This window comes from Arachis ipaensis, chromosome B10, assembly GCF_059453495.1.
Source record: "Arachis ipaensis isolate K30076 ecotype BB chromosome B10, ASM5945349v1, whole genome shotgun sequence".
NCBI lineage: Eukaryota > Viridiplantae > Streptophyta > Magnoliopsida > Fabales > Fabaceae > Arachis > Arachis ipaensis.
The window spans coordinates 72,086,014-72,100,913 of NC_142435.1; the positions used below are offsets into that span (position 1 = coordinate 72,086,014).

Genomic DNA, 14,900 nt, shown 5'->3' on the forward strand with positions numbered 1-14,900 from the left:
TGAGAGATTTGTGATTTGCAGAATTTAAATCGCATGGAAAGTAAAGGGAATGGGTAATTGGCATGAAATTAAAGAGAACAGGAATTAAAGTGCTGAATCTTAAAGAGCAAGAAATTAAATGGCAGAAACTTAGAACGCAAGAAATGTAAATTGCAGAATCTTAAAGTGCAAGAAATGTAAATGGCTTAAATTGTAAAGGGAATTGGGAATTGGATTTGCAGAAATTAAACAAGGAAAAGTAAAATTGCAACAAGCAAAGAAGTAGAAGATAACTTGGATTGAATCGGATCTAAAAATAGAAATGTAAATGAGATTGAAAAGCATTAAACAGAGGATGTAAAATTGGAATTCAGATCTCAGGACCCAAGAGACTAGATAACCAAGTCTAGATCTCAATGCCTTCCTAGATCCAACAAGAACAATTGCAAAGGAAATGTAAATTGCAGAGAAAGTAGATGAAGAAGCAATTAATAGAAATGGAAATTCAATTGTGTAGTAAAATGAAACAGAGAGATCTTAGGATGAGATTGAAACAGAATTCCTTCAATTCTCCAAACCAAGATCCAAGCCAATTGTAATTGAAATTGAAAGCAAGAAAACTAAGAGGAAGGGAATTCAATTCTCTTTTCCCGAGACTTAGAAATTAAAATTCACTCAACACCAAAAGCTCTCCGAAAACTCTCTATGAAAACTAAAAGGGAAAGCTCTCTGAAAAACTTCAAGAAAAAAAAAACTCCCCGAAAATCTTAAATCCTATGCTATTTATACACTTTCTTCAAATGGTCTTCAAGCCTTCAATTCGGCCTTTTCTCTTGATGGAATTGGGTTGATAGAGGCCTTGGTTGATTGCTCTTGGAGTTTGGAGAAGAACTGAATTGAACCGGGTTTGGAATCATGAAAGCTTGAGTAAAAGTTTGAGTAAAAGTTTGAGTAAAAGTTTGAGGCAAACTTTTACTCAAACTTTTCACATCAGCCACCCTCTTTTGCTGATACCAACGTTGGGGCAAAAGTTTGGGGTCAAACTTTTGCTCAAACGTTGGCCTCCCCTTGCACACTCATGGCGCCAACGTTTGCCAAAAAGTTAGAGGCAAACGTTGGCGCAAACTTTTGCTCTCCAGGGTGTGTTGTTCATGCGCCAACATTTGCCAAAAAGTTTGAGGCAAACGTTGGCGCAAAATTTTGCTCTCCAGGGTATTGATTTGTGATGCCAAAAGTTTGCCAAAAAGTTTGAGGCAAACTTTTGCTCAAGCTTTTTGCCCAAAAGTTTGCACAAAAGTTTGAGGCAAACTTTTGCTCCAGCTTTTTGCCCAAAAGTTGCACAAAAGTTTGAGGCAAACTTTTGCTCCAGCGTTTTGCCCAAAAGTTTGCACAAAAGTTTGAGGCAAAGCTTTGGTCCAGCTTTTTGCTCCCTGGTTCATTTTCACTTATTCCAAAAGTTTGAGCTAAAGTTTGAGGCAAACTTTTGCTCAAACTTTTTGTCCTCTCTTCCTCCTAGCCATTCCTCCTTGCTTCAACCTTTCTCCAAGCTTTCTTCACCTATCATTAATCGACCAAACACATCAAAGCTATGCTCAAAATCATGAGATATTCATTCTTTCATAATATGTGACAATTATAGCATAAAACCTCATGAAATTGCATTAATTCATACGTGGTTGATTAAATCAGAGGAAACATGAAAATCTACCCAATTGGCTTGCTTATGGCTCAAGAAAGTGCATAATTCAATTGAAAACTAAAGAAAAAGGCTAGTGAAACTAGGCTAAGATGACTTGTCATCAGTGAGGTCAGCTTATCTTCAAGGGAACCGCCCTTACCTCTGTAGGCTTGGCTACCTTTGGGTTTGGATCGTGTCCCTCTATTTGGGCCCTTATTGGGCCTCTGAAGCATTTTGGCCGAGCTCTTTGTGAAGAGGTCGGACATTGACCGAGCTCTTTGAGAAGAGGTCGGATAGTCTAACCTGAAGAGGTTGGTCGGCTTATCGCTAAACATCCCGGGTCGGACATCTTGACCCAGGGTATGAACAGTGTCCCTGCTTGAGTTCGATCTTTCCGTGAGATCGTGCTTTTCAGAGCTTCGATCTCTTTGGAAGTCGTGCTCAAGCATCTGTCTGGCTTGTTTCTTCATTGCTTTGCAATCTTTACAAATTTTCTAGAGGTTTGGTACTTCACAGTCCGTCCTCTTTTGAGTAGTAGTGTGGGTTTTCTACCATTGCCTTCTGGATCACGCCTTGCTTTAAGTTTGTGTTGACAACCCTCTGCTTTGGCGAAGTTATCCTTGCGGCTTGATATCCGGGCTCTTAGTGACTTGTCCGATGACTTTTTAGTGTTCTTTGTATAGAACCTTTTTTAGTCTCGGATGATGTTCGTAGCCCTGTTTGAGATTGTGCTTTCTTTGCGTGAAGTTGTATCCCTTTTAGTTAAGCACATTTGAGCTTTAGGTTGTTTCCCAACCTTTTGGCTTGTTCTTTTTTGAGATCGTGCTTGCGCCTCTTCTTACCTAACGTCGACATGTATGATTTTGCCCCTGCTTGAGTTCGGACCTTTCCGTGAGATCGTGCTTTCAGAGTTTCGATCTCTTTGGGGAAATCGTGCTCAAGCATCCTGACTTTGGTCGATCTTAAGTAGTTTCTCCTTGTGCGAGTTTGGTATTGCCCCTTTTTAGTTTTTTGAGAGGTCTTTTCAGCCTTCTTCCGACTTGTTTGTCTTCACTGCTCGGGCTTTTTAGTCATAATCCAACAACGTTTTAGGTAGTGTTCCGATGTGGAACCTTTTTATAGTTTGTTTGGATGACTTTTTAGCGCCGTCTTTGAGGCCGTGCTTTTTGATTTTTAAGTAGTGTCTTTTTTCAACACTTTATACTTTTCAGTGAAGCACTTCTGGCTTTGGTCTTTTGACCTTTCCTTGGCCTTTGTGAGATGTTTATAGAGTGTTGGCATTTTGCTGTCCGACCTCTTTTTGTTTTGTCCACTTTCTGCTTGGTCGAGGTGGTCTTTTGGGGCTAACTTGTCCGACAACTTTTTAGTGTTCTTTGGTAGAACCTTTTTAGTTGGTCTGAACAATTTCGATAGCCTTGTCATGGAGCCGTGGCTTTTTAGGCAAAGCTATGTCCCTTTTAGCACACGTTTTTTGTTGGTCCAATTTCTCTTGTCGATCCTTCTTTAGCTTTCGTTGGTCCGACTTCTCTTGTCGGTCCAAGTTGTAGCTTTCGTTGGTCCGACTTCTTCTTGTCGATCCAAGCTGTAGCTTTCGTTGGTCCGACTTCTTCTCGTCGGTCCAATCTGTAGCTTTCGTTGGTCCGACTTCTTCTTGTCGGTCCAAGCTGTAGCTTTCGTTGGTCCGACTTCTTCTCGTCGGTCCAATCTATAGCTTTAATCGGCTCGGGCTGACTTCTTCATGTTGGCCTCTTCTAAGTTATTTCTTAGTAATCCATTTTATTTGGACCTTTGTCAGATCTCTTTTATGGATTACTTTTTATAACTTTTGTCGGGCCGACTTCATTATGTCGGGCCCTTCTAAGTTATTTTTGTAATCCTCTTTCTTGGACTTTGCTCAGGTCTCTTTCAGGGATTACTTTTTTAACTTTATGTTTTGGGCCGACTCCATCATGTCGGGCCCTTCTAAGTTATTTTTGTAATCCTCTTTCTTGGACCTTATTCAGGTCCCTTTTAGGGATTACTTTTATAACTTTCACGTCGTGGGCCGACTTCGTCATGTCGGGCCCTTCTAAGTTATTTTTATAATCCTCTTTCTTGGACCTTCTTCAGGTCTCTTTTAGGGATTACTTTTTATAACTTTTATGTTTTAGGCCGACTTCGTCATGTCGGGCCCTTCTAAGTTATTTTCATAATCCTCTTTCTTGGACCTTACTCAGGTCTCTTTCAGGGATTACTTTTTATAACTTTTATGTTTTGGGCCAACGTCGTCGTGTCGTGCCCTTCTAAGTTATAGTAATCCTCTTTTATAGGGTTGGCCAGACCTCTTTCCAGGGTTTACTTATAGCTTTGGTCGACTGGTCCGACTTCTTAATGTCAGCCAGTCTTTAAGTTATTATTTAGCAATCCATCTTATCAAGACCTCGTCAGGTCCTTTCTCTGGATCACTTTCGATAACTTCTTGCATTATTCCGTTTTCATCTTTGTCGATTTGTAGAAGTTGGATTCAATCCTCGTTTGGTCGACCTTTAGATGAATTTGGTTTTCATCTCTGCTGGTCTTTATCGTGATTATGCAGTGAATTTGTTTTTCACTTTCTGCCGATCTGTTGCTTTGTAATCGGACGATGAATGTTTCAGATTAATGTGTCTTGATTGAGTAGTGAATTTGATTTTCACTTTGTCGACCTTTGTCGAAATCAAACGATGAATTCGGTTTCCATCATGGTCGGGCGGTGAAGTTGGTTTTCACCTTGCCGACTCGTCACTTTGTAATCGGACGATGAATTTGGTTTTCATCTTGCCGACTTTGTCGTGATCGGGCGGTGAATTTGGTGTTCACCTTGCCGACCTGCCGTAATCGGGCGTCTTGGTAGAAAATTTTTTAGGGAATCTGCAATCTTTTAAACAATAAAATGAAGATAGGAGTTTGTACATGTTAGAACTTACCCTTCTAGGTCGGGCAATCTTTTTGGATCTCGGCCCAGCGCCCTTTTTAGATTGCAGGCATGCCATGACCTTGGTAGCTCTTGCCCCTCGAGGTCGGAAACTTTGTGGTGGCCTTTTCCCAGTACCTCTGAACACTTGGTATGGTTCTTTCCAGTTGGATGCTAGCTTCCCTTTTATTTGTATCTTGAGGCCGTTTGACATTTTAACGCTTCCTCCCTTATCCGAGCTCTTTCTCGGACTTCTGGAAGTAGGTCGAGTTCTTCCCTTTGGATTTGGGAGTTGACCTCTTCATTGTAGAGGATCATTCTGGGGGATCCTTCTTCGATCTCTATTGGGATCATTGCCTCCATTCGGTAAGCTAATCAGAAAGGTGATTCCTTCGTGGTGAAGTGTGGAGTTGTCCGATATGCCTAGAGGACTTGTGGAAGCTCTTTTGGTGGGGCTATAGGGAAGTTGGCATGCTTTTGATGTAAAGCTTTGACTTTGTATTTGGGTTTTTACTCTGAAGAACTTTGGTTCTTTCGGGAAAAAGTTTGCATCTTTAATTATTTGTTGTGATTTTTCTTTTGTCATTCGCCTTTGAGAAGAATGTGTGCTTTGCTTAGGGTTTGGTTGCTGTTCCTGTTTCTTTTCATTGTTGCCTGACTCCTTTTGTACAAAATTTCTAGCTTTCGTTTTGACCTTTTGTTTGAGAGGTGTTCGGACTGTTTGGGTATAGATTGTCGACTTCTTTTCTCTGTGTTCTTGCCCTGTTGTTGCGTCCAAAGGGTGCCCTTGGACTTTCGTGTGAGTCCTGGGGTTTCCCTTTAACTGCCACGTCTGTCACTTGATGTTTTGTGTTATTGTTCGAGTTGTTTCCTTATTTGCCCGAGTTGTTTGGTAGTAATCCCATAGTCGACCTATGTCTTTGAGATGTCTACTAAGATCCCGGACAGCATGTCTGATTACCTGGATTTTATAGTTTTAATGCGTGTTACTGTGGCTGACCCTGAATACATCCCTTATATTGCCTTCGAGATTGACTTGTTGTGGTCTTGTAATGTAGCCTGGATGAGGCTTCTGTTATTGCCCCCTGGTTTGGTGTTGGCTAGTTTTGAAAATGCATCAGCTCGGGCATTCTGCTCTCGAGGTATGTGTCGAACCTCATATCCCTGAATTGTCTGAGCTGTTGGTGCTGGCTGGTTTTGAAAGTGCATCAGCTCGGGCATTCTGCTCCCAAGGTATGTGTCGGACCTCATATTCCCCGAGATGTCCGAGCTGTTTTTTGTTTTTGTCCAAGGTCCCCCGAATTGTCCGAGCTGTTCTCTGGTTTTGTCCAGGGTCCCCCGAATTACCCGAGGTATTTTTTCATGGTGGGATCTTTAGCTTGGTTGTTCCCTTCTATTTGTGAGGTGACTACTTGTGAATCACTGGACACGGTAAGCTCCTACCTTCTTAGCCAGCCTTAAACCAGCCAGTAGTGCCTCGTATTCAGCTTGGTTATTTAACTTGATTTTGGCTTCCCTGATCGCTTTCTATAATTACACCTGCACCACTCCCGGTTTTGTTTGAAGAGTCGTCCACATAGAGATTCCATTTTGTTGGAGTTCCTGGGGTGTCGGTGTACTCTGTAATGAAGTCAGCCAGATACTGTGATTTGATGGCTGTCTGAGCTTTCATATCGAAGATGGAATTGGGATAACTCGACTGTCTACTGTAGGATTCTTCCAGCTAAGTTTATTTTCTGTAGGATGCCTTTTCTAGACTGGTTAGTCCGAACTCTGATAGTGTGAGCTTGAAAGTATGGGTGGAGTAATTGAGAGGTGAGTATGAGGGTGTAGGCGAACCTTTTCAATCTTTTGATAGTTTAGTTTGGCCCCTTGTAGAGCTTTGATGATGAAGTAGACGGGTTGTTGCCCACTTTTGTCTTCTCTGACTAGTGCTGAGGCTATTGCTCGACTTCCCACTGCGAGGTATAATATGAGTTCTTCGCTTTCCCTTGGTCGTGTAAGAATGGGTGGTTGCCCCAAGAATTTTTTAAATCTTGGAAGGCTTATTAGCACCCCGTTGTACTATTCAAACCTCTCTCCCTTCCTTAATATACCTCTTTGAGGTGTCTTTTGCGAAATGATTTAGAGATCGAACCTCCTGCGAATCCTCCATTTATCATATGGACATGTGATGAGCGTATAATTTATACGCTTTTTGGCATTATTTTTACATAGTTTTTAGTATGATTTAGTTAGTTTTTAGTATATTTTTATTAGTTTTTAAATAAAAATTACATTTCTGGACTTTACTATGAGTTTGTGTGTTTTTCTGTGATTTCAGGTATTTTCTGGCTGAAATTGAGGGACTTGAGCAAAAATTTGATTCAAGCTGAAAAAGGACTGCAGATGCTGTTGGATTCTGACCTCTCTGCACTCAAAGTTGATTTTCTGGAGCTACAAAACTCCAAATGGCACGCTCTCAATTGCGTTGGAAAGTAGACATCCAGTGCTGTCCAGCAATATATAATAGTCCATACTTTGCCCGAGTTTAGATGACACAAACTGGCGTTCAACACCAATTCCATGCTGCATTCTGGAGTTAAACGCCAGAAACAGGTTGCAAAGTGGAGTTAAACGCCAGAAACAGGTTACAAACTGGCGTTCAACTCCAAGAGAAGCCTCTACACGTGCAAAGCTCAATGCTTAGCCCAAGCACACACCAAGTGGGCCCCAGAAGTGGATTTCTGCATTATTTACTCATTTCTGTAAACACTAGTAACTAGTTTAGTATAAATAGGACTTTTTACTATTGTATTTACATCTTCGGATAAGATCTTTGGATTATCTTTTGATCCTTTGATCACGTTTTGGGGGGCTGGCCATTCGGCCATGCCTGGACCTTATCATTTATGTATTTTCAACGGTAGAGTTTCTACACTCCATAGATTAAGGTGTGGAGCTCTGCTGTTCCTCATGAATTAATACAAAGTACTACTGTTTTTCTATTCAATTCAAGCTTATTCCTTCTCTAAGATATCCATTCACACCCAAGAACATGATGAATGTGATGATTATGTGACGCTCATCATCATTCTCACCTATGAACGCGTGCCTGACAAACAAGCTAGGATGAGTATCTCTTAGATATCTAATACAGAGGACCGAGTCCGAGATATTAGAATCTTCGTGGTATAAGTTAAAACCCATGGATGGCCATTCTTGAGATCCGGAAAGTCTAAAGCTTGGTTGTGGTATTCCGAGTAGGATCTGGGAAGGGATGGTTGTGACGAGCTTCAAACTCGTGAGTGATGGGCGTAGTGACAGACACAAAAGGATAGTAAATCCTATTCCAGTATGACCGAGAACCGACAGATGATTAGCCATGCAGTGACAGCACATTGGACCATTTTCACAGAGAGGATGGGATGTAGCCATTGACAACAGTGATGCCCTACATAAAGCTTGCCATGGAAAGGAGTAGGAATGATTGGATGAAGACAGCAGAAAAGCATAGGTTCAGAGGAACGAAAGGCATCTCTATACGCTTATCTGAAATTCTCACCAATGAATTACATAAGTACCTCTATCTTTATTTTACATTTTATTTATCTTTTTATTATCAATTCACCATAACCATTTGAATCCTCCTGACTGAGATTTACAAGGTGACCATAGCTTGCTTCAGGCCGACAATCTCCGTGGGATCGACCCTTACTCACGTAAGGTTTATTACTTGGACGACCCAGTGCACTTGCGGGTTAGTTGTGCGAAGTTGTGATAAAGAGTTGAGATTACAATTGTGCGTACCAAGTTGTTGGCGCCATTGATGATCACAATTTCGTGCACCAACATGTTTCTCAGGGGTGTGAGGTGGACGTTCAACTCATCCGACCTCTTCGCTCTGATGTGGATGTTCAATTCGTCTGACCTCTTCTGTGTGAGGTGGATCTTCAACTCGTCCGACCTCTTTGGTGTGAGGTGAACCTTCAACTCGTCCGACCTTTTTGTTGTGAGGTGGACCTTCAACTTGTCTGACCTCTTTAGTGTGAGGTGGACCTTCAACTTGTCCGACCTCTTTGGTGTGAGGTGGACCTTCAACTCATCTGACCTCTTTGGTGTGAGGTGGACCTTCAACTCTTCCGACCTTTTTGTTGTGAAGTGGACCTTCAACTCGTCCGACCTCTTTGGTGTGGGGTGGACGTTCAACTCGGCCGACCTCTTCGGTGTGAGGTGGACCTTCAACTCGTCCGACCTCTTCCTTCTTTTTGCTTTTGATTAGGCGAGGTGATGAGATCTTCTTAGTGTTGCATATTTTTTGGTAAACCTCCACAAGAGACACCCGAAGAGGGGTGTAATTGCGGTATTTTCTAGGCTTCCCGGGTTGATCTTCTTTTTTCTTTGACTCTTTATCCTTGTCTTGTGGTGGGTTAGGAGGATTCGGTTTCTGAGCTCTCTCCTAGTCGAGAGTTCTCCTCCATGTTGATGTATTTCTCTGCCCGTTCCTATACCTCGTTTAGAGATGTTGGGTGCTTATTGGATATTGAGTGGATAAAAGTCCTTCTCGTAGGCCATTGATGAGACCCATGATATCTGCTTCTGTTGGCAGACTTTGTATGTCCAGGCACGCTTTGTTGAATCTTTTCATGTAGTTGCGAAGACTTTCCCGATCTCCTTGCTTGATCCCTAGCAAGCTTGGAGCGTGTTCGGCTTTATCCTTCTGGATGGAGAACCTAGCGAGGAACTTTTTTAGCAAGGTCATCAAAACTTGTCATAGATTTTGGAGGTAAACTGTCGAACCACTTTATTGCTGTCTTCGTTAGGGTAGTCGGGAAGGCTTTGCATCGAATGGCGTCCGAGACATTGGTGAGATACATTATGCTTCTGAAATTACTGAGATGATGGCTTGGATTCGATGTGCCGCCGTACGGGGTCATGTCGGGAGCTTTGAAGTCCTTTGGGACTTTAGCTTTTATGATCTCCTTGGTGAAGGGATCTTTGTCCTTGTGGGAGTTGTCATCATGACTGGGTTGAATGGTTTTGGCTTTGAGATCAGCCTCGAGCTTTAGGAGCTTGTCCTCTAGCTCTCGTCGTCGCCTAGTCTCTCTCCGGAGGTTTCTCTCAGCTTCTTGTTCCAGCTGTTTAAGGCGATTCTGTTGGTTACGGATAGCTTCCAAAATTTATGTGTTTGGGGGTTGCTTATCTCCCCCGTTTTGAGGTTTGTCTTTGGAGGTGGCATCCGTGTTTTTGTGCGGCATTCTGTCCTCTAGATCTGAATCGTGGTCGTTGTCATGGTCATCCGCCATGGTAATGGGATGACTTCTAGCTTCCCTGGCAACGCCGCCAATGTTCCGAGGGTTACCTGAAACTGTAGGTCGATCTCGGACGAGATCTTCTATGCTGGTCGAAGATGACGTGTCCGGCTGGGGTGTGGCGGCCGGAGCTGTCATGTCCGACTTGTTGGACTGGCGGTGCTGCTGATCCTTTGCCACCGGAGGGTGGGGGGTACCTGCAAGGGACTCCGATGCTTAAGTTAGCAAGGGTATTAAGCAGGTTTTTAGTAGAATCAGAGTATAAGTTACACCTGGGTGCTCCAGTGTATTTATAGTAGTGTGGAGTGACCTTTTTAGATAAGATAAGTTAGTTATCTTATCTTATCTTATCTTATCTTTGGGTGAGGTCAGCTTATCTTTAAGGGAACCGCCCTTACCTCTGTAGCCTTGGGCTGCCTTTGGGTTTGGGTCGTGTCCCTCTATTTGGGCCCTTATTGGGCCTCTGTAGCGTTTTGGCCGAGCTCTTTGTGAAGAGGTCGAACATTGACCGAGCTTTTTGAGAAGAGGTCGGATAGTCTGACCTGAAGAGGTAGGTCGGCTTGTCGCTAAACATCTCGGGTCGGACATCTTGACCCAGGGTATGAACAAGATCCTTGACCACCAATCTTTACCAAGGTCTTTTTGTCATTTGATTTCCTTTAGCATTTACTTTTAATGTTTTTCATCTCAAACAAAATTTTCTTACTTGTGACAAACAAAATTTTTGTATGAAAGGATTGTTGTTGGTTTAGAAACTATACTTGCAACGAGAATTTATTGTAATTTCTAAACCATCAATAATTCTGTTTATCATGTACCTGTAAAAGACTCTGATACTTAAGTTACAACGGGCCTTTTAGTAGGTATTTTGTGTAGAATCAGAGTATGAGTTATACCTGGGTGCTCCAGTAAATTTATAGTAGTCTGGAGTGACATCCCTTGAGATAAGTTAATTATCTTATCTTATCTTTTGTTGGTGGGTCTCCTTATCTTGGCCAGCCGCCTTTAGGTGGGCTGTGATCTTCTGCTTTGGGCCTTCTTGGGCCCTTATAGCAATTTGGCCGAGCTCTTTGGGAAGAAGTCCGTGTCGACCCAACCTTTATATGAGGTCGGTGGTATTTGTCTTCATCTAACCCGGCTCGCCTAGCTCGACCCATGGTATGATCAATGCCCCTGCTTGAGCTTTGACCCCTTGGAGGAAGTCGTGCTCGAGCATTTTTGGTCCGATCTGTTTGCGATTTTGAAATGCGAAGCATTTATTTTCTTTTGCTCCTTCATTGCCGTATTTGTTTCTTCGAAGGAGTTACTTTCTTGGGAATATGCACGCGTATTTAATGCCTATTGATTAGGCTTTTATTTTGCAATTTCTTTTCCCCCTTAAAACTTCTTTTTTGAAATCCAAGAAGAGGTTTTTCAGTTTCCTTCTTCCCTCTTATTCTGCTTCATCTTCAAACTTTTGAAAAGGATTTCCCCTTTTTGGCTCTTGTTCCTCCATCCTTCTGCCTCCAAGCTCCCTACTTTTTTCTTCACAGTTGTTCGCTAATGTGGTTTGCTCGTGTTTCTGTTTGTACGTTCATCACGCTCGTTCCTCCTTCGTCGCAGGTTTCTCTTCTTTGTGTTTCAATAGTAATCTTTATATGTGCTTTCTCTGTGGCATGCTTTCCTTTTGCACAAAGTTTTGGTTTTTGTTAAACTTTAGTAGAAAAGGTTGAAACTTTTGGCGATTCTTGCTAGGTCTGGTTTCTTTGATAATTATAGTCTTTTGTCTTTGCTGCTTGTATGAAAAAATGCTAGTACACGGGTTGAACTCCTTGTATTTTCTTTTGTTTGAGAAGGTTAGGGCTGGTTAGGGCTCTGATATTGCGTTGTTTTTTCTTTTTTGGGTTCTTGCTCTATTTGTTGCCTCCAAAGGGTGCCCCTGGGCTTTGGTGTTGATCCTCTGTTCTTTGCGAGTACTGGGGCTTCCCTTTTGCTGTCATATCTGACGCTTTGTTGACTGTTTCTTTGCCCTTCTTTTACTTCTGAGTTGTTTGGTTGTGATCATTTTTTCTTTTTCTTGCTGTAGGGATAGTTGGCCTATGTCTTCACAAAAAAAACATTGTCAAGATGTCTACCAGAGTTCCTGCGGTATGGCCGATTGGCTGGATTCAATAATCTTGATATGTGTGACCGTAGCTGATCCTGAGTACTGTGTGAGGCTTAGTAGATTCCATAGGATCTGTAGCAATAGGGATGATGAAAAGAATTATGAACTAGTGTCGCCTGATCTTGAGGAGAGGGTTAGTTTCCCTCCCTTGACTCAAGAAGAACGACCCTTCTTCTATGCTTATGATTACTTCTTTAGTCAGTTGAATATCACCATTCCTTTCTCTGCTTTTGAGACCGACCTCTTATGGACTTGTAATGTGGCTCCCTCCCAGCTTCATCCGAACTCCTGGGCCTTCATTAAGATTTTTCAGCTTTTGTGCTAGGAATTAGCTGTCCGACCTACCACACCCCTTTTTCTTTATCTTTTTGTTTTGACTAAACCTGGAGTGGCTAAGAAGAAAGCTTCTTGGATTTCTTTCCGAGCTACCCATGGAAAGAAGGTTTTTTCAATGTTTGACAAGTCCTTCCGAGATTTTAAGAACTGTTACTTTAAGGTCTGAGCTGTCGAGAATGTCCGACCTTTCATTTTAGATGAGAATGATGAGCTGACCTTTTCTTTGTGTTGGCAAGAAGACATGGTAGCTCCCAAGTATTCTTGGGAAAGTTTAGATGAGGTTGAGCAGGCCTTTGTGGGTGTTCTAGAGGAGCACTGGGGGAACCTCCTCATCTGGACACCAAGGGATTTCTCGGAGATCCCTCTCTCCTTCGTGCCGAGCTAGGTAGCATCCGACTTCTTTTAGAAGTGGTTTTCTTCTATTGTTTGTACTTTTTATCCCTCTTTATTATTATAAATTATTTCTTGGTTTCCCTTTTCAGAAATGGTAAAATCTTCAGATTCCATGAAGGCCTTCCAGAGGGCAAAAAAGATGAGTGCTGCCCAAAACTTGACGGCGAAGACCTCGGGAGAAGGGTCTTCTCGGGTGCCTCCAAACAAGCCGACCTCTGACGCTTCAGGCCCGAGAAAGATCATTCCGACACCACAAGTTCGGACGATTCCCTCTGACCCTGTTCGACCTACTCCTGGTCCTACTTCCTCTCTTCCTGCTACTAGTCCCCCTCCCTAGAAGAAAAAAATTGTTGGGACCTATGATTTGAATAATAAAGAGTTTGATGGCATCACCTTTGCTACAAAATTGATTGCTCCACATGGCAGGGTACCTATGGACGATGTCTCGATCCTTTATCATCTTGATTTCATAACAAGTAATAGTATTCGGATGGCCAATGTTGGTGCGGCCTTGTCTCGAGTTGTTAGGGAGTCCCCTGTCCATGCTACGAAGGCCTTTTTGGAGGATGCCCGAACTGAGTTTGATAGGGTGAAAGATCTGAAGGATGAGCTCGATGCCAAGGTTGCAAAGTTGGAAATTGATGTGGAGAAGGAAAAAGAGCGTGCTACTAGGGCAGAGGCAGCTACTAACTTGGCTAATGAGGTTGCGAAGAAGTATAAGGAGAGCTATACCCGGACCTACGGCGAGCTGCTAGAAACCAAGGAGAGACTTCAATCGGCTCAAGATGATTATGCCGATCTTCAGGGTCACATGGTAAATAGTATGACTGACATGTTCGAGATCTTGAAGGCTCAGGTCCGAGTTATTGCTCCTGAGGCCAATCTCTCCTTGTTTAGTGTGGATAATGTGGTGGTGGACGGCAAGATCGTGCCTGCCCCTGATGATGAGGATGAGGGTCCTCCTCTTATGCCACCAGGGAAAGCTTTAGCAGCCTCAGATTCTTCCGTCCCTTCAGAGGTCAAACATTCAGAGCCCGATCCTGATGTCCAGATTCTGAACCGGCCGGATGGAACTGTTGATGCCGTCCCGATCTCGACCGTTCCTCCTCCTCCAGCCAAGGATGCTACTACTGGGGAGAATTTGGATCCCTTATGACTTTTGTGTATCGTTATAGTCCGGCTTGTGGACTTTAAACTTGTTTTATGTAAATCTCTTTGTGGTTTGACTTCTTTGACATTTGGTTGCTTCTTAGCAACTTTTATTTTGCAAAACAAAACACTTTAAACTCTGAGGCTGCCATTTTTGGTGGCCTTTTGAGTCTTTAGTGCTTTATTATGATTGCTGCATTTTGCTAAACGTTTAGGGTTTTACTTTTTTTTTGTAACCCTTCAAATTTTTATTTAAGCATTTCCCAGTCTTGACCTCCTTTGAGTGAGTTTTCTACCCTTGCCTTTGGGGGGTCATGCCCTGCCTTAACTTGGCGCTGGTCAACCATGTATCAAGTTGGGTAATCTTTGCGGCTTGGTGGCTGGGCTTTTAGTATCTTGTCCGACAACTTCTTAGTGTTCTATAGAACTTTTTTAGCTAGTTTGGACGACTTCTTTGTAGCCTTATTTCGAGATTGTTCCTTTGTTGATCGGAGTTGTTCCCTTTTTAGCAGAGCACGTTTGAGCCTCACGTTGTTTTTAAACCTTTTTGGCTTTTTACTTGTTTTTGTTGAGGTCGTATTTTTCCCTTTAGGTTACATCCTTTTGGGTGCCGACCTGTTCGTCCTTGCTTGTTCGGGCTTTTTAGTCATATTCCAACAACATTTTAGGTTGTGTTCTGATGAGGAACCTTTTTCTTTATATTTCGCTTTTTAAGTGATGTCTTTTTTCACAAGACTTGTACCTTTCAGTGAAGCACTTTTGACCTTTTGGAGGTGTCTTCATCCCTTTTTTGTGATCCTTTCGTTGGTCCAACTTCTCTGTCGGGCCTTGTTAATTTATTTTTAGTGATCCATTTTTAGTCAGACCTCATAAGGTCGCTTTCTATGGATTACTTTTTATAACTTCTTGCATTAACTTGCATCTACCACTTTCACCTTGCCGGCCTCTTTGTAATCGGGCAATGAATTTGATTTTCACCTTACCAACCTCTGATAA

The 14,900-nt window shown here is 42.6% G+C and overlaps 1 protein-coding gene across 1 annotated transcript; it reads left to right on the forward strand.

Annotated features, from left to right (window-relative positions):
- The first annotated feature begins 13,188 nt into the window (after window positions 1-13,188).
- LOC148580393 (uncharacterized) lies at window positions 13,189-13,911 on the forward strand. Its single transcript, XM_088492113.1, has one exon. It carries the CDS (start codon window positions 13,189-13,191, stop codon window positions 13,909-13,911), a length of 723 nt encoding a protein of 240 aa, XP_088348239.1.
- The last annotated feature ends 989 nt before the right edge of the window (window positions 13,912-14,900 follow it).